Source organism: Carcharhinus amblyrhynchos, unplaced genomic scaffold (genome assembly GCF_965287045.1).
Source record: "Carcharhinus amblyrhynchos unplaced genomic scaffold, sCarAmb.v2.hapA scaffold_42, whole genome shotgun sequence".
In the NCBI taxonomy this organism is placed as follows: Eukaryota; Metazoa; Chordata; class Chondrichthyes; order Carcharhiniformes; family Carcharhinidae; genus Carcharhinus; species Carcharhinus amblyrhynchos.
Window position 1 is genome coordinate 538,550 of NW_027649783.1, and position 24,152 is coordinate 562,701.

General features: G+C 46.9%; 4 protein-coding genes and 4 non-coding genes across 8 annotated transcripts; 5 read left to right on the forward strand and 3 right to left on the reverse strand.

The window, feature by feature from the left end:
* Nucleotides 1-9,428: 9,428 nt before the first annotated feature.
* LOC145335949 (histone H2A.J) lies at nucleotides 9,429-10,071 on the forward strand. The gene has a single exon (XM_080181682.1). The coding sequence runs from the start codon at nucleotides 9,599-9,601 to the stop codon at nucleotides 9,986-9,988; it is 390 nt and encodes a 129-aa protein (XP_080037808.1). The 5' UTR covers nucleotides 9,429-9,598; the 3' UTR covers nucleotides 9,989-10,071.
* A 677-nt stretch (nucleotides 10,072-10,748) lies between these two features.
* Nucleotides 10,749-11,159, reverse strand: LOC145335832 (histone H3). The gene has a single exon (XM_080181558.1). It carries the CDS (start codon nucleotides 11,157-11,159, stop codon nucleotides 10,749-10,751), a length of 411 nt encoding a protein of 136 aa, XP_080037684.1.
* Nucleotides 11,160-12,494: 1,335 nt separating this feature from the next.
* LOC145335931 (histone H4) lies at nucleotides 12,495-12,806 on the reverse strand. Its single transcript, XM_080181665.1, has one exon. The coding sequence runs from the start codon at nucleotides 12,804-12,806 to the stop codon at nucleotides 12,495-12,497; it is 312 nt and encodes a 103-aa protein (XP_080037791.1).
* Nucleotides 12,807-13,433: 627 nt separating this feature from the next.
* Nucleotides 13,434-13,516, forward strand: trnal-cag (transfer RNA leucine (anticodon CAG)). The gene has a single exon. It is a non-coding gene; the product is annotated as a tRNA-Leu (tRNA).
* A 591-nt stretch (nucleotides 13,517-14,107) lies between these two features.
* LOC145335834 (histone H1-like) lies at nucleotides 14,108-14,775 on the reverse strand. Its single transcript, XM_080181560.1, has one exon. It carries the CDS (start codon nucleotides 14,765-14,767, stop codon nucleotides 14,108-14,110), a length of 660 nt encoding a protein of 219 aa, XP_080037686.1. The 5' UTR covers nucleotides 14,768-14,775.
* Nucleotides 14,776-16,367: 1,592 nt separating this feature from the next.
* Nucleotides 16,368-16,439, forward strand: trnag-ucc (transfer RNA glycine (anticodon UCC)). The gene has a single exon. It is a non-coding gene; the product is annotated as a tRNA-Gly (tRNA).
* A 320-nt stretch (nucleotides 16,440-16,759) lies between these two features.
* On the forward strand, nucleotides 16,760-16,842 carry trnas-uga (transfer RNA serine (anticodon UGA)). The gene has a single exon. It is a non-coding gene; the product is annotated as a tRNA-Ser (tRNA).
* Nucleotides 16,843-20,922: 4,080 nt separating this feature from the next.
* trnas-uga (transfer RNA serine (anticodon UGA)) lies at nucleotides 20,923-21,004 on the forward strand. The gene has a single exon. It is a non-coding gene; the product is annotated as a tRNA-Ser (tRNA).
* The last annotated feature ends 3,148 nt before the right edge of the window (nucleotides 21,005-24,152 follow it).

The window sequence follows — 24,152 nt, forward strand, 5'->3', positions numbered from 1 at the left end:
GTAAACCAAATGGGTTTTTTATAACATTGCCATCATTAGATCTTTAATTCGAAAGTGTTTGATAGAGCAGACACAGCACGGTTTTGTTAAAGGGAAGTCGTGTCTGACAAATTTACTGGAATTCTATGAGGATGTGTCTAGGGCGGTGGATAGAGGAGAGCCGGTGGATGTGGTCTTTCTTGATTTTCAGAAGGCGTTTGACAAGGTACCTCACAAGAGGTTATTACAGAAGGTCAGGGGACATGGAGTTGGGGGTAGGGTGTTAGCGTGGATAGAGGATTGGTTGTCAAATAGGAGGCAGAGAGTGGGGGTCAATAGGTGCTTTTCGGATTGGCGGATAGTGACTAGTGGAGTGCCCCAGGGATCGGTGCTGGGGCCTCAGCTATTTACCATTTATATAGATGATCTGGAGAAGGGAACCGAGTGTAGGGTGTCGAAATTTGCTGATGACACCAAGATTGGTGGAATGGCAAATTGTGCGGAGGGTGTGGAGAGTCTGCAGAAGGATCTAGGTAGGCTGGGCGAATGGGCCAGGAAATGGCAAATGGAATTTAATGTTGGCAAATGCGAGGTGCAGGTGCAGCAGGTGGTCAGGAAGGCGAATGGGATGCTGGCCTTCATAGCGAGGGGGAATGAATATAAAAGTAGGGAGGTCTTGCTGCGGCTGTACAGGGCATTGGTGAGGCCGCAGCTGAAGTACTGTGTGCAGTTTTGGGCGCCGTACTTACGCAAGGATATTTTGGCCTTGGAGGGAATGCAGAGGAGGTTTACTAGGCTGATGCTGGAGTTGAGGGGGTTGAGCTATGAGGAGAGGCTGAATAAATTAGGCTTGTACTCGTTAGAGTTTAGAAGAATGAGGGGAGATCTCATTGAGACGTATAAGATGATGAATGGGATGGATAGGATAGAGGTGGAGAGACTCTTCCGGCTCAGACAGGACAGTAGGACTAGGGGGCACAGCCTCAAGATAAAAGGGGGTGCGGTTTAGAACGGAGTTGAGGAGGAACTTCTTCACTCAAAGGGTGGTGAATCTCTGGAATTCTCTGCCCGTTGAAGTGGTGGAGGCTGCCTCGCTAAATATTTTTAAGACGCGGGTTGATGGGTTTTTGATAAGAGGGGGGATTAAGGGTTATGGGGAGAGGGCGGGAAAGTGGACCTGAGCAGCGACAGATCAGCCATGATCTTATTGAATGGCGGGGCAGGCTCAAAGGGCTAGATGGCCTACTCCTGCTCCTATTTCCTATTTCTTATGTTCTTATTCCAGATTTTAATTGATCTCAAATTACACACTCTGCTGTGGTGATATTCAGGTCCCATTGAATTGCCCCTGGATCTCTGGGTCATTAGACCAGTGCCAATATCACTAGGATATTACCTCCTCACATGGGAACTGCAGCCGCCATTGACAGATATCAGCAAGTAGTTTATTGTGGGTTGATTGTCAGTGAGATGAAACATGAACTCTGTTTCTCTCTCCACAGATGCTGCCTGACCTGTTGTATATTCCAGAACTTTCTCCTTGTTTCAGATGTCCAGTGTCCATCTGATTTCACCTGTGAATTATTGCAGCTGTTGCTCAGAAAACTGAGGCCTGATATAGACAAATTAAGAGCCATTTTGAATCAGGCTGGATGTTGGTTTTGGAATTCAGTCCCTCGGTTTCTGTGAAGGTAAGTTTTTTGTTTGGGTGACTTTGGTTTGTAGAAGCAGGAGAAATGGATGGCTTTAATTCTGGGTACATTTGAGAGCATCAGGTCCAAACACTTCTGATCAAAGATCATTAACTGTGATCATTCTGTACAATTACAGAAACATTGCAAACTTGCACACAGTAAGTGCTGGACAGAGAATCAATTCCACATTCATATCCAGTATCAGACTGAATTAATTCCACACTGAAAAACTGTAACATAGACTGACAGAAAAAGGGTTAGTTCCACACACATAATACCAGAATATAAGGAGAAGGAGCAGGAGAAGGCCATTCAGCCCATCAGGCCTGTTCTGCCATTCAGTAAGATTATGGCTGATCTGATTGTGGCCTCAACTCCACTTCAGTGCCTGTCCCCAAAACCCTTGATTCTCTTGTGTCTCAAAAATCTATCGAACTCAAGACTGAATCTATTGAATGACAAAAATTAAGGGTCCCTTAAAAGAAGTAATTCCTCCTAATCGCCATCTTAAATTGGAGATGCTTTATCTTTAACCTGTGCCTCCAGTTCTAGTTTCCCCCTATAAATGGCAACTTCCCCCTCAGCATCTACACTGTCAAGCCCCTGAGAATCTTATATGTTTTAGTACAATCCTCTCTCATTCTTCTCCACTGAAAATTGGCCAGACTTGTTTAATTTTTCCTCATAAAATAACTCCTTCATCTCAGGAATCAGGCTCCACTCGCTACTGTTTGCTAAGCTGATTGTGACCCACTTCCATACACTAACAGACCCTGACACAGTCATTATTCTCGGATGATTTAGTCAATTCCACACCTACATACGGTAACAGAGATTGACAGAGTTAATGTCACACTGCAGTAAAGGATAGGGAACACTTAATTTCAGTGTCACATACAAATCAGAGATGAACAGAGAGTTAATGCCCCATTCACACACAGTAATAGAGAATTACAGATACAGAAGTAAGTCTATATGCACACATACTAACAGAGATGGACAGAAAGGTAAAGGCTAAATTCAGCCCAGTCCCAGATGGCCATAGGCTGTTCTCCCCTTTCATGAATAACCCCAGCTGGTACAGGAATTGAACCCACACTGTTGGAGTTACTCTGTGTCACAGCCCCACTGTCCAGCCAACTGAGCCAATCAACCCGCAGAATAGGACAGAGAGGTAATTGCACATTGAAACACAGGAACAGAGACTGGCTAATCGAGTTAACTCCACACTCACTTGCACTAATAGAGGCTGAGACATCAGAGAATTTATTCCATCCTCAAATAAACTGACAGGAAGAAATTTACTGTAATTCCAATGAAACACAGTAACAGATGCTGACAGAGAGTGAATGGTGCTCTTGTACAGATTGACAGCAGGAATGAGTTAACTCCACATACAGTAACAGAGATGGACAGATACAGAGTTAATTTCACACATTCACACTATAACTCACACACTCACTTGAAGAATTCTTCTGACCTGAATCATACGGCCTCTTCATTGTTTCATTATATTTTCTATCATCCTCATCATCCAAGGAGCCCGGGCTTTGGTTCCCCTCCCTTTCACCCTGATCAGAATGTACTGAGTCTATACCTGAAATATCTCCTGAAAGATCACCCATCACTGTTACAGTTTTTCCTGTCAGATTTTGGCTCCATTTGACTCTGGCTCAATCCCAGCTCCTCCCATTGAAGTTAGGCCTCTTCCAGTTCAAAAGAGTTACTTTAGATTGTTCCTTGCTAATATCAAGCTTGTGATACAATGATCACTGTTAGTCAAGTGACCACCCACTAATACGTGGATCATGTGGCAACATTCCTGTCAGTCTGTGTGAAAATGCAGTTAATTCTATATCTGCAATGCATGATCTGCCTGCAGATTTGCTGCTCTATTTCTTTCTCACCACACCTCCCTTTTTCCTATGTGGCTATTTGTGCTTCTAACTCATCAACCTTATTCACCACACTGTCCCATGTGCCACCAAGGTTGCTGGCATAGTGGACAGTAAAGAAGGTTATCTAGGATTGCAACGGGGCTGATGAATGACAGATAGAGTTTAATTTAGATAAATGCGAGGCGATGTATTTTGGTAGATCAAACCAAGGCAGGACTTGGTCAGTTAATGGTAGGTACTGGGGAGAGTTATAGAACAGAGATTAAAGGGTACAGGTTCATAGTTCCTTGAAAGTGGTGTCCCAGGTGGACTGAATGATGAAGAAGGCATTCAGCATGCCTGGTTTCATTGGTCAGAACATTGAATACAGGATTTGGGACGTCTTGTTGAAGTTGTTACAAAACGTTGATCAGGCCACACTTGGAATACTGTGTACAGTTCTGGTCACCCAATTATAGAAAGGGTATTATTAAACAAGACAGAGTCCAGAAAAGATTTACTGGGATGCTACTGGGACTTGATGGTTTGAGTTATAAGGAGAGATATACGGGGATATTTTTCTCTGGAAGGCTTAGGGGTGATGTTATAGAGGTCTATAAAATAATGAGGGGCATAGAGCAGCTGGATAGTCAACATGTTTTCCCAAAGGCAGAGGTTTAAGGTGAGAGGGGAGAGATCCAAAAGGGTCTAGAGGAGCAATTTTTTCACACAGTGTGGAGAGTGTCTGGAACAAGCTGCCAGAGGTAGTAGCAGAGGAGGTTGCCCATCCAGGCAAGTCGCTCTCCTTGGGTTGGCCTTTGAGAACGCTGCTCTGACATCTGCAATGGTGACCTTAGATACAAGTTCATCCGAGGCTTCCAGAGCGGAGGGCGTACTCTCACTGAGCTCTTTCTCAAAATGGGCACAGAATGCATTGAGCTCAATTGCAATTCATTGAGCACTGAGCCGGTGATTTTATTTCCTTCTCTAGATATTCCCCTTTTCTACTTCTATATAGTGGTGCCCATCCCCCTGCCAGGTTAGTGCAGACCCTCCCCATCCACACGAGTGACCCTCCCCATGAGGACACAGGGGCATTGAGAACAGAATCATACAAGTTACACTGAGCCTTTAGAAAGCTCTGATTGGATCACAGCTGGAGTATTGAGTCCAGTTCTGCTCAGCACACTTGAGGAAACGTGTGAGGATCATTCAGTGGGTGCAGAGGAGATTGACCAGAATGGTTTCAGCAATGAGGGGGTTTTAGCCACAAAGTTGTGTTGGCGAAGCTGGGGTTGATCTTTTTTGGAGTAAAGCAGATTGAGGGGGAGATCTGATCGAGGTGGACAGGATTATGGCAGGTGTGGATCAGGTAGACAAAGAAAACTGATGCCATTCACTGATAGTACACGGACTAGGGGACACAGGGTGAAGGTTTTGGGAAGAGACAGAGAGAGGATGTGTGGGAGAACTTTTCATGCAGCGAGTAACAACTTGGAAGTTGCTGCCTCTGAGGGTGGAAGCAGAGACAATGAATCATTTCAAAGAGGAATTTGGATTGACATTTGAGGGAAATAAACTTGTCGGGCTATGGGGATAGAGCAGGGGAATGGGACTGACTGGATTGTTGTATGGAGAAGCCAGCATGGACTGGATGTGGTGAACTGTCTCCTTGTGCACTGTAATGATTCTAGTTCCAGTCTCCCCTGGTTTGTTGTAATTGGACAGTGAAGATTGGAAACAGAGGCAGACAGACAGGATGTGGGGAGTTAGACAAAGAGCAGCTCTCGCAGGGACCGGGTGAGAACGAGGATGGACACGTTTTAAACAGAGACTGTTTGGTTTTGATTACTATCTGGTTAATCACACCGGAGCAATGAATGGAAATTCGAACGTTATCCCATTCATGGAGCAGTGCAGGGTTTCAGTTCTATCTGAATGTCATTGAATTGTCATAGCGCCTACCCCCACTGATCATACTTCTCGTACAGACACTGAGGACTGCAGTCACACATTGACAATGTTTGTATCACTGGGTTTCCTTTGTGACTGTTCATTATGATTATGTACTGAGATTTATAAATTACTGAAACTGCTCTTTTAAATTTATTTGTGAGATTAGAGATCCTCTGACCTCGGAAGGAAGACCCTGACCTGCAGTGACCCGGAGAACCCGAACACGTGGACCCAGCCGTGACCCCAGAGACCCCGTCCGCCAACCGGCCTTCAACCTGTCCACACCGGAGTGTGGTGTGAACACCCTCCGAACTGGAACCACAGCCCGACAGTGACCCGGAACTCCCCCCCACTCAGACCCGACTGCCGAGGCAGGACCCGTGACCATGGCACCAAATCCTCCACCCACACACCAACCAAAGCGCAAACAGGACCCAGCTACACCCTCGATACCACAGACTAAACACCGTCTGGCAGGCAGGACAGGGAGCAGCCACCCCAGGAAGCGGGGGAAACGCGCAGGCCTGCAGGTGAGACTCAAACAATGTGGTTCCAAGACCCCCCTCCCCAGCTCACTCCTGGCAAATGTTCAATCTCTGCAAAACAATCTCGATGAACTGAAAACCAGACTCACTTTTCAAAGGGAACTGAGAGACTGCTGTGTGCTGTGTTTCACAGAGACACAGATCACACCTGCTTCACCGGGCAGTGTCGTACAACCACAGGGCTTCTCCGTCCACCGAATGGACCTTACAGCAGCCTCAGATCAGGCTCGCGCAGGTAGCGTCTGCCTTCGAATCAACACCTCTTGGTGCTCCGATGTCACAACACTGGCGAGTTTCTGCTCCCCGGACCTAGAATATCTGATGCTGAAATGCTGCCCCGATAACCTTCCACAGGAGTTCACCTCTGTTATCCTGACAGCAGTTTACATTCCACCCCAGGCAGATGTGAAGGTCGCACTGGATGAAATATCTACCGCCACAAACGGCCTTGAGACAAAATATCCCGAGGCCTTGTTCATCCAGGCCGGGGACTTCAACCAGACCAATCTCAAGAGTGTCCTACCAAAGTACTACCAACATGTCACCTGTCCTACCAGAGGCACAAACATCCTCGAGCACTGCGACACAAAAATCAAACATGCCGACCGTTCTATCGCCCGCCCAAACTTTGGCAAATCAGATCACAAGGCCGTGCTCCTGCTCCCAGCTTCCAGGCAAAAAACTGAAGCAGGAGAATCCGATTAAAGAAAGTCCGGCATTGTTGGTCTGCGGAATGGGATGATCTCCTACATGACTGCTTCGAGTCAATGGCTGGTCAATATTTAAAAACTCAGCAAGCACCCTGAATGTTTACTTCACCACAATAACTGACTTCATTAGTATTGCATAGAAGACTGAGCCAAAGGAGCAAATCCATGTGTTTCCCGACCGGAAAGTGTGGATGAACAGGGATATTCACTGCTTCCTGAAGTCCAGCTCCAAAGCATTTCCAGTCAGGGGACCCTGAACTGGAACAAATCCAGATGTGATCTACAGAGAACCATCACAGCTGCCAAGTGCCAGTACCGGACCAAGCTCGAGTCCCAGGCTCGCCACATGGACTCGCACCGTTTGTGGGAAGGTCTGAAAGACACAACAGGTTACCAGATGAAGGCGTGTAGAATTGCCAGTGACGATACCCCCCTCCCTGATGAGCTCAATGCATTCTATGCCTGTTTTGAGGATGCCCTCCACTCTGAAAGCCTTGGCTGAACCTGTATCCGAGGTCACCATCACAGACTTCAGATCAGCCGCATTGAAAGTCATCCTGCGGAAAGCAACTGGCCCGGATGGGGTACAGGGACAGGCACTCAGATCCTGCGTGGAGCAGCTGGCGGGGGTATTCACAGACATCTTTAACCTCTCCTCACACCAATCTGAGGTCCCTACAGGCTTCAAGAAGATGACCATCATCCCTGTAGCAAAGATAAGCCAGGCAGCGAGCCTCCATGACTATTGCCTGGTAGCTCTGACATCCATCATTGAGGTGCTTCGAAAGGTTAGTCATGGCACGGATCAACTCCAGCCTCCCAGATTGCCTGGATCCACTACAGTTCACCTACTGCCTCAACAGATCCACAGTAGGTGCCATCTCCCTGACCGTATACTCAACCCTGGAACACCTGGATAACAAAGACACATGTCAGATTCCCATTTATTGATTCCAGCTCAGCCTTCAACACCATTATTCCTACAAAACCCATCTTCAAACTCCATGGCCGAGGGCTTGGCTCCTGCCTCTGTGACGGCATCCTAGATTTCCTAACCCACAGACAACAATGAGTAAAGATTGGCAACGACACCGCCTCCACGATTATCCTCAACACCAGTGCCTCACAAGGCTGTGTCCTCAACCCCTTACGATGCTCCTTATACACTTCTGACTGTGTGGCCAAATTCTGCTTCAACTCTATTTTCAAGTTTGCTGATGATACCACCATCGTGGATTGGATCTCAAAAAATGATGAGACGGACTACAGGAATGAGATAGAGAATCTGGTAAATTAGTGTGACAACAATAATCTTTCCCTCAATGTCACCCAAACAAAGGGGATTGTCATTAACTTCAGGAAGTACAGTGGAGGACATGCCCCTGTCTACATCAATGGGGATGAAATGGAAATTGTTAAGAGCTTCAGGTTTCTATGTGTTGAGATCATCAATGACTTATCCTGGTCCTTCCACGCTGACTCTATAGTTAAGTAAGACCGCTAAGTTCACAGGAGGCTAAGGAAATTCAGCATTTCTGCTATGACTCTCACCAAGTTTTACAGATGCACTGTAGATAATACCCTTTCCAGATATATCACAGCTCGGTATGGCTCCTGCTCTTACCAAGACCACCTTAAACTACAAACAGTTCTTATAGTAGCCCAGTCCATCACAGAAAGCAGCCTCCCATCCATTGCCTCCATGTGCACTTCCCATCACATCAGAAAAGCAGCAGCATAATCAAAGCCCCCACACACCCCCCGGACATTCTCTCTTCCACCTTCTTCCAACAGGAATAAGATACAAAAGTCTGAGATCATGTACCAACCAACTCAATCTTCTCTGCTGCCATCAGACTTTTGAATGGACCTACTTTATATTGATCTTTCACTACAGATGAGTTATGAATGTAACACTACATTCTGCACTCTGTCATTCCTCTCTCCCCATGTACTCTCTGAATGGTATGCTTTGCTTGTATAAGGCACAAGAAACAATACTTTTCACTGTATACCAATACATGTGACAACAGTAAATCACATTGAAAACGGGCCTGTGTATTATTCCCTCACCTGTAATTGGGTTACAATGAGTCAATTATTCCTGACAGGCAAATCATTGAATCAATCCAGGTTAGTTTGAAGTTTCCTCCCCTGAGTTACAATGAACAGTGAGCTCCTCACACACAGTATGTATGTTCTCTATCAGAGTGCATCAGTTTCACAGTCTCAGGCAGCAGAACTGGTGCAGAAACATTTTCAATCCCACAATCAGAGCAGAACAGACAGACTTTGTTTCCGTGTCACCCCCAACTCAGTCCCACTGACAGGAAGATGCATAAATCCCAGTCCAATTTCCCAGCCCCTATCTGGGACACACACTGATTATTATAAGGATTGGTATTATTATTATTGGTACAAACTGAGTCTGAGGGACTGGATCGGGCTCCCTGTTTCCAGTGAAGGACACTGGGTTCTGATTGAAGACTAAATGGGAGTGTTTTCCTTCTGGGAATGCTGTGAACAGGGATGGATTCCCGCCCGGGACAGTTAGAAAGCGCTAGGAGGATTTGTTCTTTTCCCCTTTGGGGACTTTTCCAATTTGAAATGAAATCGGTGGGAAGCTGAGAATTTGGGTTTTTCCGCCCTCACTCCGTGGAGGCTCCGGATTGGTCAGTTCAGCAGATTTCTGATTGGTCATATGGACAAGATGCTGAGAGGTAGCAACAAAGTGACCAATCAGCAATGTGGGCCCTCCATTCCTCCCGGAGCTAGAAGAGAAGCGAAAGGGAGTGGATTTCAGCATTCTTTGTGAAAGGCTTTGGGAGATTGGGGAAATGTCTGGAAGAGGAAAGAGCAGCGGGAAAGTTCGGGCCAAGGCCAAGTCTCGCTCCTCCCGGGCTGGACTGCAGTTCCCGGTGGGCCGTGTTCACAGGCTCCTGAGAAAGGGCAACTATGCTGAGCGTGTGGGTGCCGGAGCCCCGGTCTATCTGGCTGCTGTGCTCGAGTATCTGACCGCTGAAATCCTGGAGCTGGCTGGGAACGCGGCCCGGGACAACAAGAAGACCCGCATCATCCCCAGACACCTGCAGCTGGCCGTCCGCAACGACGAGGAGCTCAACAAGCTGCTGGGAGGGGTGACCATCGCTCAGGGCGGGGTGCTGCCTAATATCCAGGCCGTGCTGCTGCCCAAGAAAACCTCCGCCGTCTCCAGCAAGAGCAAGTGAAGCGGCCATTCTTTCATCTGATAACCCAAAGGCTCTTTTCAGAGCCACTCACTTTATCTGGAAAAGGGCGGCCTGGTGTCTATCGGTCAGATTCTGCACTGCTATTCACAGTCCAGCTGTTTCCCGCTTTGTTCTATCAATCCCTACTATTGACACATAGAATATTTTAATACAAGTTTCTGCTGTTTATTGGGGAAACCGTCCCAGTGAACTGAAATGATCCGATTTCCAATATAATTGTTTAAAGTGCGACAGTCTGTGAGGACAGTCATCTGCAGCCCATCAGTTTTCAAAGCCAGTCATTGTATCTGGAAAAGTGTTAATTATTGTCTGTCCGAATGTACAAGTGTTTCTGTAATGGTGATATCGGTGTGAGGGGGTTACTGTTTGAGACATGTTTCATATTCTGACCCTGACTGACACAATTCTCAATCCTCACTCCAAACACGTGCGGAGAAAGTGGATTTGCGGAATTATTCCTCGGAAACTGAAATGATGGCAGGTTTAATAAAACCACTTTAAAATTAAATTGCGGTAGAATTGTCAACGGGATGGTTTTGACTGTAACCATCAAAGGATTGGAGAGAGCTCAATATAACGGAGAGTTAATTGTAAGATGGAGAGGTTTCAGAGTCCTGGGAAGATTCTGTGCCGGGAATTGAAAGACTAGATTGGTTAACAGGAGATGGCAGCTCTTTCATGTGTCGAGTTGGTGGCTCTGAAAAGAGCCGTTGTTGTTCTTGGTGCTGAAGCCGGGGTTTTAGGCGCGTTCCCCGCGGATGCGGCGGGCCAGCTGGATGTCTTTGGGCATGATGGTGACTCGCTTGGCGTGGATGGCGCACAGGTTGGTGTCCTCAAAGAGCCCCACCAGGTAAGCCTCGCTGGCCTCCTGCAGGGCCATGACGGCCGAGCTCTGGAAGCGCAGGTCTGTCTTGAAGTCCTGAGCGATCTCTCGCACCAGGCGCTGGAAGGGCAGTTTGCGGATCAGCAGCTCGGTGGATTTCTGGTAGCGGCGGATCTCCCTCAGAGCCACAGTGCCGGGTCTGTAGCGATGAGGCTTCTTCACTCCGCCCGTGGCTGGAGCGCTCTTCCGGGCCGCTTTGGTAGCCAGCTGTTTGCGAGGAGCTTTCCCTCCGGTCGATTTGCGCGCTGTCTGCTTGGTCCTGGCCATTTTCTGAGCGGATTCAGCACAATCTGAGACACACAGACTGTTAATCCAGAGTCTGCGCTGCAGCCGCCTTTTTAAACTCTGTGAGGAACCGCCCCCCCAGCGGGAATTGGCCCAGGAAGTTTCAATCAAACTCTGAGCAGGGAATGAATGTCTGGAACTCAGGTTCTGATCGCCTCACTTGTTTTCTTCACCGCCCCTTCCAGAAATTACTCCATTTTCTGTGCAGGAAATAACGGTTTGTATAAAATAAGACTTCATTCCGTCCTTAATTACCAGAAACATTGAAGATTTGAAATCCATCTCCCTCCACTTGGTGTTATAGACCCTTTCCCCGCTCTCTGGGCTGTTCATTCCCAGAATCTCCCGCTGTTCCACTCGATCCCTGTCCCTTCCCTCTCCAGCCCATTCAGATTTCCCCTCCGCCTGTGGCTTGTGCCGCTTTCAGGGGAAAGGATGAGAAATCTGTGTCTTCTCTGTGTCCCCCTGAAGCCGGTGTGAAAGGGATTGAGTCTGTTGTTTGTTACAGAGAGTGAATTCATATTTGTCCCGTTTGACATTCCTGAATGGAGCCGTTTGCCGCGGACAAATGTTCACAAATGAAAGCTCTTTGTAAAATAATCTTACAGCAGAATATTAATAGAGATGTTATTCTTGTTGAGAAGTTAAGAATTTGTCTCCATTCCCTTTCCCGCGCTGAAATTGGCGCCATTTCCCCCCATTCAAAATTCCTGCCGGTTGACAGTCGAAGCCAATGATTGGCTCAATGTTCACATTCGATGCTGTGCGATTGGTTCCGATGCGGAGAGGATGGCCAATCAGAAGCAGGCTGGGGGTTGGAGCGGCTCAAACTGCGGGAATTGCGGGTTTTGTGAATGACTGAGCGGAAACTCAGCAGTTTCCCAAAGCCTGTCAGCTTCAGTGCAGGAAACAACCGTCTGGGGGGCAAATAGCATCACAACTGGCACTGGTTCCAGTGAACGATTCACCGGCTGCTGCTCCTAAACTGCCGCTATTCCAGAGAAAGCTTTTAGAAACTCTATCCAAACACTGAGTGATTAGACAGGGAGTGAGGTGGCCTTTCACTCAGGGCACATGTCAACTGGGGGCTGCTGAGACAATCCACTGAAACATTTCAACAACAATCCTGCTCCAAATGAAATGTTCAATTGGGTGATTTCCCGGCACCGGAACCTAAACAAAGCAAACCTGCATCTCAAACACTGAGCCGCCTGTCCCAGCTCCCCCCTGTCCCCAGGTCACTGCTCTCTCTGTGAGGCGGTGAGTGGCTCTGAAAAGAGCCTTTGTTGTGTGTTGGCTGGAAAAGGGTCGAGTTGTTCAGCCGCCGAATCCATAGAGAGTGCGGCCCTGGCGTTTCAGAGCGTACACCACATCCATGGCAGTGACCGTCTTGCGCTTGGCGTGTTCAGTGTAGGTGACCGCATCCCTGATCACATTCTCCAGGAAAACCTTCAGCACCCCGCGAGTCTCCTCATAGATCAAGCCCGAGATCCGCTTGACCCCGCCACGGCGAGCCAGGCGGCGGATTGCTGGTTTGGTGATGCCCTGGATATTATCACGGAGCACTTTGCGGTGCCGCTTGGCTCCGCCTTTCCCCAGTCCTTTGCCTCCTTTCCCTCTGCCAGACATGATGGATTCTTCACTCAGATCACTGCCCAATCTGAGAGAGAGGAACTCTTTCAGGCTCCTTTTATACAGGCCGCCCCGACCTGACTGAGAAAGGCGGAGTGAGAGCAGAGAGGGGGGAGGAGACAGAGTGAAGATTCAACCCAGAGCGGGAGGGAGGAGAGAGCCGGCCTGACACACACACACACACACACACAGAACGGCCCCTGATCTTTCAGCTCCACCTCCAGTTTCTGCAACCGCCAATTTCAACCCGTTTATTAAGAATGGAAACGAAAGCCAGCTCCCCACACAAACCCTTCCAGAGCCGCCCTTCACACTCAAGAGTTTCCACAAACCCGGAGCTTTGAAATCTGGAATCGAAACAGAAAATGCTGCAAATAATCCGGCAGCTTTTGTGAAGAGAGAGAGAGAGACAGAGTTAAGGTTTCGGGTGGTGACTTTGTCCTTTTGTGTTTTTAAACCTGCTCCTGTTATAATTCCCAGTCAGTAATATTCCCACCCAAACACAGTCTATTCTATAGCAAGAATCTCCCTCAGTAACATCCTCACCCACATCCGCTTCCAGCTGTTTCCAAACACTTTATTGAAGCTGTTTGGGGGAAATCTCCCTGTGTTAAAGTGAAGGGAGTCAGGATGGCCGAGCGGTCTAAGGCGCTGCGTTCAGGTCGCAGTCTCCTCTGGAGGCGTGGGTTCGAATCCCACTCCTGACACTGACTTTTGGGCTGAGAACTGCCGTCTCCCAGCGCCAGGAACCTGGGTTCGATTCCCGGCTGAGGTCACTGTCTGCGTGGAGTTTCCACATTCTCCCTGGGCTCCCTCCGGGGGCTCCCTCCGGGTGCTCCGGTTTCCCCCCGGTGTGTGTGAGGTTGATTGGCCCATGCTAAATTGTCCCGGAGTGTCAGGGGGGGAAGTAGGGTCAATAAATCGGGGAAAGGGGGATCCGGATTGTGGGTCGGTGCAGACTCGATGGGCCGATTGGCCTCCCTGCAGGGATTGGATTAAAAATGAGTGGGGAATGCGGTGTTTCGCCGCCAGTGCTCCTGTCTCACACTGAATCTACCAGACAGCTTTATTCTGAGAGAAAGTGGCGATTGAACAAATGTGAAACTCTCAATGAAATTCAGCATCTGCAGTTATTTTGCTTTAGTCTGAATTTGAAATGATCTCTATTGAGAATGAGCCGGGCCCCGCGGGACAGGAATCATTTTCTTGCGGGATCAGCTCTTTCCTGAGAGATGTGGGTGGCTCTGAGAAGAGCCTTTGGGGGGTTTCAGAGGTTTCCAATTTGCTCTCGGGTTGTTTCACTTCTTTCCTGAGGCTTTCTTCGCTTTTGCTGCTTTCCCTTTGGGATTGGCCTTCGCTTTAGTCAATTTTTTGGCCGACTTTCCGCCCGTGACCTTCTTCACAGGAGACTTTTTCTTCAGGGCCTTTTTTGGAGTTGCCGCCTTCTTGCTGCTTGTTTTCTTCACTGGAGTTTTCTTCACTGGAGTTTTCTTCACTGGAGTTTTCTTCACTGGAGTTTTCTTGGCTGCGGGTTTCTTGGGGGCGGCTTTCTTTCTTGTCACCTTCTTGGCCGCTGTTTTCTTCACTAAAGATTTCTTGCCTGTGGCTTTCTTCACCTTCTTTCCCATTTTGCCCGGCCTTTCCCTCTTAGCCAGTTTGAAGGAGCCGGAGGCGCCCTGTCCCTTTGTCTGCACCAGAGAGCCTTTCTCCACCTTCCTCTTGATAGTTAACCTGATCTGGGAGCCGCGCTTCCCCACATCCACTCCGCTGCCGGCCAAAGCTTTCTTGATGGCGGCCAGGGACATCCCCTTGCGATCGCTGCAAGCCGCCACCACCTTGAGGATCTGCTCGCCTAACTTGGGAGCGGCAGATCGGGGAGCCGCCTTCTTCTTCCTGGGAGACTTCACCTGAGCGGGAGCGGCTGGAGGAGCCGTTTGGGCGGCTGCAGTTTCAGTCATATCCGAGAGTGGCTGGAAAATCTGGGCCAGGAGAGTCAGAACTGGATCCGGAATGAAACCAGTGGTGGCGGCACAGAGCAACTTAAAGGCAGAGAGCGGACGGAGCAGAGACAAGCTGCTGTCAGCTCTCGGCTCCTCCAGCCTCTCTGTGTTTCTCTCTCCTCACAAACTCTCCCATTCCAATCAAATTCCGCCTCTCCACACATCCAGCTCACACCCTTCATGTCTCTGACACTCCAATGTTTGCTGTTGAAAAGGTTTCACTCGAACTGAGGACTCCGTTTTCCACTGAAACCCGTTTTCCTGCTGCACTGATCCCGCTCTCACACGCGATAGCTGACATGTTCTCTACTTTTCCACTCAAATCTTCCATTTAGCGAAACAATTGCCTTGAAATCTCACTCTGGGGCTCAGCAGGGGGATTAGGGGGAATCTTTGATTGAAAAATGGTTTTATTTTCCACAAGAGAGACTCGGAGATCTCATGATCAGAACAGACACACAAACACAGTTGGATTAGTCTGACCCGCCCGCTCCTTTCATACACTCTCTCTTCCACAATATTCACATCGCCACATTCACAGGACAAAACTTTCACCAAATGGAAGGTCCCAGGACGGAATTTCTCCTCCTTCCGGCCTTTGCTCCGGATTCCAGGGGCTTAGTTAGAGTTTTTCACCTCAGTAACTGTTAAACACTCTGAGGGCCGCTCCCCGCAGATTGTCTTTCAATTCATTCATGGAATGTGGGTGTCTCTGTCTGGGTCAGCATTTATTACCCATCCCTAATTACCCTTGGGAAGGTGGGGGTGAGCTGCCTTCTGGAACCGCTGCAGTCCATGTGGTGAAGAACCACATCTGTTAACCAGATTCCGCGGCAAGAACCAATTCTATTTTTATTTTCAGTTATTATAGTGATTACAGACATCACTGTGTTTGTTTAGGGTGAAAATACAAATTATCTGATCTCGGAGTCTCTAGATTTCCTGTTTTATTTGTTTCTCCGGCACTGACAGGTAACAGTAAATCACAACCTCACCAACCAGTGACAGCCAGTTAAATAACCATCCCACACTCGCTGATAATGGAGTTTCTGACAGTGACAGTTTCTGACCATCCTCCGATTGGACCTGGAGGGAACCAGATTCACTGTCAGAGCTGGACTTTCTTACAGAGTGGGTGACAGAGCCAGGTGAGCGATGGTGATGGAGTGGTGACTGTGAGAGCATTTGACCAAGGGTCAGTTCCTGACCATCAGAGTGGTGATTTATTTAATTAGTTATCGCAGGTCCCAACAGTAGGTGGACATTCCTGAAATAAAATTCACTAAAGATTCTCATCATCAGTGTGTTTCTAATGGAAAATCCAGTTTGAATTTGCTTTCAGTTGTTTAAATGAAAGAACAGGCCCCTAAACTAATCAATGATTTCCCAGTCAGAAACAATAGTAAAACAGGTGGTTTAAACTGTCCAGAAAAACGAGAAAAGACAGGTTCAGTTTCCAAACTGTGCTGTGGACACACCTCAAGCTTGATGAAATCAACAAATAAGGTAGTTTCGTAATTATTATTGATAAAAATAAGGTGCGTTTTTCATTGCCGGTGCGGTGGTGGTATAGTGGTGAGCATAGCTGCTTTCCAAGCTGTTGACCCGGGTTCGATTCCCGGCTATCGCATTAACGTTTTATTTAGATTCTAATCCGCGGCCTCTTGTGTTTTAACCCAAGTGGAGAAAAACAGTATTTGCCAGGAATGAAATAAAATAGAGATTTCTCTTTTTTCATTGGTCGGGCGTAATTCGTTTCTCATGAAAAAAATATTGAAACAGGAAAACAAGTCTCTGACCCGATTAATGAGTTTTCCCTCAGAGACTAAGATACAAAGTAAAAGTCGAGGAACACATTTCAGCTCACACACTGTGCGCTGCACTGTCCCGGTGCCTGATGAAGTTAATATGAACATCCTAAGGTGGCCATATTACCGTGGTAAGTGCGTAGCTGCGATGGCTGAGTGGTTAAGGCGTTGGACTTGAAATCCCATGGGGGTTTTCCCGCGCTGGTTCGAGCCCTGCTCGCAGCGGTTGTGGTTATGAAGTGTTTATTTCCGCGGCAACAGGCCTGAAAAATCGGCAACGTAGATATTTCTGTAGTTATAATGACTGTTTGAGTAATAGTGGTGAGCAGAACTTTCTGCCTTCCAAGCAGTTGAATGAGGTTCGATTCCTGGCCATCCTATTGAGAAAATGTATCCACGTTTCAATCAAGTTCGTAAAACAGGGCGAATTTGCCACTAACAAATTCGAGTTTTTTTTTAATTCGGACGTAATTCGTTTCTGATGAAAAACTATTGAAATAGGAAAACAAGTCTCTGACCTGATAAATGAGTTATCAGAGACAATCAGAGATAAAGATACAACATAAATGTGGAGGAACAAATTTCAGCTCACACACTGCGCTCTGCACAATCCCGGTGTCCGATTAAGTTAATATGAATATTACTGAGATGGTTATGTTACTCAGGTAAATGTACAACTGAGACGTATAAGATGTTGAATGGGATGGATAGGATAGAGGTGGAGAGGCTCTTCCCGCTCAGAAAGGACAGTAGGACTAGAGGGCATCAGAACATAAGAACATAAGAAATAGGAGCAGGAGTAGGCCATCTAGCCCTTCGAGCCTGCCCCGCCATTCAATAAGATCATGGTTGACCTGTCGTGGCTCAGTTCCACTTTCCCGCCCTCTCCCCATAACCCTTAATCCCCTCTCTTATCAAAAACCCATCAACCCGCGTCTTAAAAATATTTAGCGAGGCAGCCTCCACCACTTCAACGGGCAGAGAATTCCAGAGATTCACCACCCTTTGAGTGAAGAAGTTCCTCCTCAACTCCGTTCTAAACCGCCCCCCCTTTATCTTGAGGCTGTGCCCCCTAGTCCTACTGTCCTTTCTGAGCGGGAAGAGTCTCTCCACCTCTATCTTATCCATCCCATTCATCATCTTATACGTCTCAATGAGATCTCCCCTCATTCTTCTAAACTCTAACGAGTACAAGCCTAGTTTATTCAGCCTCTCCTCATAGATCAATCCCCTCAACTCCGGTATCAGCCTAGTAAACCTCCTCTGCACTCCCTCCAAGGCCAAAATATCTTTGCGCAGGTGCGGCGCCCAAAACTGCACACAGTACTCCAGCTGCGGCCTCACCAATGCCCTATACAGCTGCAGCAAGACCTCCCTACTTTTATATTCAATCAGGATAAAGGCGGGGGGGGGGGGGGGGTCGGTTTAGAACGGAGTTGAGGAGGAACTTCTTCACTCAAAGGGTGGTGAATCTCTGGAATTCTCTGCCCGTTGAAGTGGTGGAGGCTGCCTCGCTCAATATTTTTAAGACGCGGGTTGATGGGTTTTTGATAAGAGAGGGGATTAAGGGTTATGGGGAGAGGGCAGGAATGTGGAACTGAGCCACGACAGATCAGCCATGATCTTATTGAATGGCGGGGCAGGCTCGAGGGGCTAGATGGCCTACTCCTGCTCCTATTTCTTATAAAGAACAACAAAGAACAAAGAACAACCCAGCACGGGAAACAGGCCCTTCGGCCCAACGAGCCCGCGCCGCTGCATCATCCTACACCTATTCTACCCTGCGTATCTACGAATGGAACCCCTAACTTAGCCAGATTGAGGGGAGAATAGTGTCAATTTGGTAAACCAATCAGCCTAAGAGCACATCTTTGGGGTGTGGGAGGAAACCGGAGCGCCCGGAGGAAACCCACGCAACCACAGGGAGAATGCACAAACTCCCACAGACACAGGCCCACATCCATGTATCTGCACAGCTAACAGTGCTAGTCACTGAGCTGTTGCGGCGCCCGTCTACCGGTCCACGATCAAGCACACACACCGACACGAAGTACTAGGCCACTCCCGGAACCTCCAAGAGCAGCCCACGCACGACCCACCGTGTTCATGCCCCTTGTTTGACAACAAGGTGGACCGACACCTGCGGAATAAAAAGACAAAAATGTTAACATACAAGTCTGCACTTCTGGTGTCTCCCGAGGCTCTGACCCTATTTAATACCTCCTACTATAACCCTCCATCCTCGTTTCGCTCATGTGTCTGTCTAAGTAAACCTTAAACGAGTCCAACGTTCCTGCCTCCACCACCCTACTCGGTAGCGCGTTCCATACCCCCACGACCCTCTGCGTGAAGAACCTTCCTCTCACATCGAAATTATACCTCTCCCCCCCTCACCCTTAGATCATGACCTCTCGTAATTGTACCCAGTCTATGGAGCAGTCTCTCACTATTGACTCTATCTATTCCCTTCAGTATCTTATATACCTCTATCATGTCCCCCCTCAATCTCCGTCTTTCCAAGGAGAAAAGTCCCAGTTTCTCCAACCTTTCCTCATAACCCAGTCCCTCCATGCCAGGCAACATCCTGGTAAACCTCCTCTGCACCCTCTCCAGGGTCTCCATGTCCTTCCGGTAGTAAGGTGACCAGAACTGGACGCAGTACTCCAAATGCGGTCTAACCAACGTTCTATACAACTGAAGCATTACACGGCAGCTCCTATACTCTATACCCCTTCCTATAAAGGTTAGCATTCCATAAGCTTTCCTCACAACCTTCTCCGCTTGTGTCGCAACCTTCATAGACTTGTGAACCTGCACTCCCAGGTCCCCCTGTATTTCTATACTCCTAATCGGCCTACCTTTTATCACGTAGCTCCTCTCTGCATTATTCCTTCCAAAATGCATCACCTCGCATTTGTCAGGATTAAATTCCATCTGCCACCTATCTGCCCAATGTACCAACCTATCCATATCCTGTTGTATCACCTGACATTCCACTTCAGTATCCGCCAACCCTGCCATCTTGTTCTTATGTTCAATGGCAAGTGGTTAAGGCATTAGACTTGAAATCCAATTTCCATCATATCTGTGCAGGTTTGAATCCTGATGATGAAGTGTTTGTTACGGTTGCTTCAGGCAGCGACAGAGCCAAAGAAAAGTGCTAATTTTTTGCTATGAAGTATTTGGATCACCATATTCCTTTCTCAGCTGCATGGCCCCGAGCCGGGTGCAGGAAGGTCAGCTTGGAAATGACACCTGGGTGTCCTCGGGCTGGCACAGACAAGACAGGCCGAATGGCTTCCTTCTGTGCTGTTCCCTTCTCTGGTCCTTTCTGTGGTTCCATGAGGAAAATCAGAGGGTGCGCAGAATGGAAACAAACAGGCATCAGGTGCACCAGGACAAAACAAGGTCTCAGGTCAGAGTAAGATTCTTATGGAATGACAGACGCAACATAACAAATACATTTCATCAGAATACAATGAATGAGAATTTCAAAATGCTGCTTCGATGATGTGACATCGTGTTCATTCAAACACATTGCTGCAAGCTGGTCATTATTGGGCGTTAGGAACTCCTGGTTATCACAGATTGTAAGAAGTGACATGCGATTGCTAATTAAATGCGACTCCTAAAATAAAATTCACCAAAGATTCTCATCATCACCGTGTTTCTAATGGAAAATCCAGCTTCAATTTGCTTTCAGTCGTTTAACTGAAAGAACAGGCCTCAAAACTAAACAACGATTTCCCAGTCAGAAACAATAGTAAAACAGGTGGTTTAAACTGTCCAGAAAAAACAGGCAAAACAGGTTCAGTTTACAAACTGTGCTGTGGATATATCTGGTGTGTGATGAAATCAGCAACTAATCTGTTTCCATAATTACAACTGATTGAGATAGCTACTGTTTGACGGGTGTGAGCGGTGGTGGTATAGTGGTGAGCGTGGCTGCCTTCCAAGCATTTGACCCGAGTTCGATTCCCAACCATCACATTGGTAATTTAAGTAGTTCCTTTTCCGCGGCCTCTTGCGTTTTAAACCAAGTGGACAAAAACAGAGGGAACGCAACATTTGACAATTAAGAAATAAAATAGAGGTTTGATTATTTATTGTTCGGACGTAATTCGTTTCTAATGAAGAAATATTGAAACAGGAAAACAAGTCTCTGACCTGATAAATGAATTCTCGGCCAGAGACAAAGATACAAAGTAAAAGCAGAGGAACACATTTCAGCTCACACTCTGCGCTCTGCACAATCCCGGTGCCTGATGAAGTTAATATCAACATTACTCATATTATAAATGTGCAGCTGCGATGGCCGAGTGGTTAAGGCGTTGGATTTGAAATCCAATGGGGTTTCCCCGCGCAGGTTCGAGCCCTGCTCGCAGCGGTTGTGATCAGGAAGTGTTTACTTCCGATATTTCAGGCATCCAAAACTCATCTTTCAGTATGAAGTATTTTGATCACGATCAATCTTTCAGCTGCATGGCTCCAGGCCGGGTGTAGGAAGGTGAGCTTGGAAACGCATGTGTGTCCGTAGGCTAGTATGGACAAGTTAGGCCGAATGGGCTCTGAGTCAGAAAGGTTTACAATATGGAAACAGGCCCTTCGGCCCAACTTGCCCATGCCGCCCTGTTTTTTTAAACCACTAAGCTAATCCCAATTGCCCACATTTGGCCCATATCCCTCTAAACCCATCTTACCCATGTAACGGTCGAAATGCATTTTAAAAGACAAAATTGTACCCGCCTCTACTACCACATCTGGCAGCTTGTTCCAGACACTCACCACTCTGTGAAAAAAAATGCCCTTCTGAACATTTTTCTATCTCTCCCCTCTCACCTTAAATCTGTGCCCTCTACCTTCAGACTCGCCTACCTTTGGGAAAATATATTGATTATCTAGCTGATCTGCGCTCCTCATTGTTTTATAGATCTCTACAAGACCAAATCTCAGCCCCCGACGTCCAGAGAAAAAAAATAGTCTATCCAGCCTCTCCCTATAACTCAAACCATCAAGTCCTGGTAGCATCCTGGTAAATCTTTTCTGCTCGCTTTCTAGTTTAATAATAGCCTTTCTGTAATAGAGTGAACAGAATTGTACACAGTATTCCAAGTGTGGCCTTACCAATGTTTTTCATGACTTCAACAAGACGTCCCAACTCCTGTATTCAATGTTCTGACCGATGAAACCAAGCATGCCGAATGCCTTCTTCACCACTCTGTCCACCTGTGACTTCACTTTCAAGGAGCTATGAACCTGTACCCCCAGATCTCTTTGTTCTGTAACTCTCCCCAATGCCCTACCATAAACTGAGTAAGTCCTGCCCTGGTTCAATCTACCAAAATGCATCAACTCACATTTATCTAAATAAAAGTCCATCTGTCATTCACCAGCCCACTGGCCCAATTGATCAAGATCCCATTGCAATTGGCGATAACTTTCTTCACTGTCCACTATGCCACCAATCTTGGTGTCATCTGCAAACTCACTAACCATGACTCCTATATTCTCATCCAAATCATTAATACAAATGACAAATAACAGCGGACCAGCACTGATCCCTGAGGCTGGTAACAGGATTCCAGTTTGAAAAACAATCCTCTACACCCATCCCCTGGCTTCTCTCAAGAAGCCAATTTTGTATCCATTAAGATGCCACACCCTGGATCCCATGAGATGTAATCTTTATGCAACAACCTACCTTGTGGTATCTTGTCAGAGTATTGCATGGCACCTTTTGTTTCCAAAATGTATCAGTTAAGGGGATTAGCAGGATAAATATGTGGGGTTACTGAGACAGGTTCTGGGTGGGATGGTATCTTAGAGAGTTGGTTCAGACTCAATGGACCAAATGGCCTCCATCTGCACTGGAGGGATTCTATTGCAGTTAAGGCTGAAAAAGACAAATTTTGGATTCTTAGGGAATCGAGGGAGTGGGGAGTAAACTGGAGTTCAACCCAAGATCTGAAACTCTATAAGAAGCGAGTATGCCCACATCTCAATACTGCACCCATACTTTGGAACCCATACGTTCAAAGAGATATTCAGCTCAGGGAGAGAGTGCAAAGACATGAAAACTGGAAAATGAAAGGCATGAGGGGAATAGCTTATGAGGATTAAGGATTCTTGAATTGCAATCTGTAGAGAAGGCTGATTTATGGTTTAGTTCAATATTATCAAATTGATACATGGCCTTATTGCCTAAGCTTCAAAAGCTTTATTCACAGCGATTGTATTTTGGTGGATGTCAGTACAAAGTACAGAAATCTGGTTCATGTGATGATATTCACAATTTGTTCTCCCCACATAGAATTGTTGATATTTCAAAAGTTTTACCTGATTTTGATGCTGAAAATGTAGTGACCTTTAGAAAACTTGTCAGAAATATTGTGTGATTTCTCTCTTTGTATTGTCTGATGCTGTTGCTGTTCTGTGTTTTGTTGTTCTGTTGTTTTAATGCTGTGCCTCTGTGCTTTGCACTGTATAAAGACACATAAATCATAATTGTATTAATCATACAATCCCTACAGTGCAGAAAGAAGCCATTTGTCCCACCAAGCCCTATTCCCATAACCCCACATACCCCTGACACTAAGAGTCAATTTAGCATGGCCACTAAACCTAATCTCCACAGACAAGGGGAGAATGTGCAAACTCCACACAGATAGTGACCTGAGGCTGCAGTTGAACCCGGGTCCCTGACACTGAAGGAGCAGTGCTAACCACTGTGTCACCCTTGAATGGGGGAACATTATCAATGAGCCACGTGGTCAATGTCTGCTCTTATTTACTGTGTTCTTGTGACTGGAGGAGACAGATCCATGGATACTGAGGGAAATATGGGTGGAAATTGCAGGGGCTTTGGGCAAAACTTCCCTATCCGAGCTCATGATGCCAGAGAACCGGAGAACTGCAAATGGTAAACACTCTTCTTCAGAAAAAGCTGTGAGGAGAAGCCAATTAAAGTCCAATAAATTTAACCTCAGCAATGTGGAATATTCTCCAAACAATAACTGCAGATAACATTAACTCTCGCTTGTGCTAATGTGCATTAATTAAGGAAACCACTCGTAATTCATAAAGGTGAATTATGTTTAATGAATTTGCTCGAGATTTAGGTAACAGAAAAGGTTGATGAGGGTAATGTGGTTAATGTGAACATGAACTGTCAAAAAGCATTTTATAAATGAAGGGACACACAGCAAACTTGTGGGAACATTTGGAGCTGAGAGAATAAAAGGGACAGCAGAACATGGATAGGAAGCTGACTGAGTTACAGGAAACACAGCAGTGGGAAATGTTTTTATTTGGAATAGAGCTCGGTTGAAGTGGGGTTCCAGGAGGGTTGGTGTTCAGAATCCTGCTCTTCCTGATCAATATTAGAGACATCGGCAATGCTGTACAGAGCACACACTCAAACTGTGGGAATTACACAATACATGACAGCATTGTGAACGGTGAGGTGGGAGTGCTGAAACTCATAGTTTCTGAGACAGCTTGTGGATTGGTCAAACAAGACCAATTTAGAGAAGTGT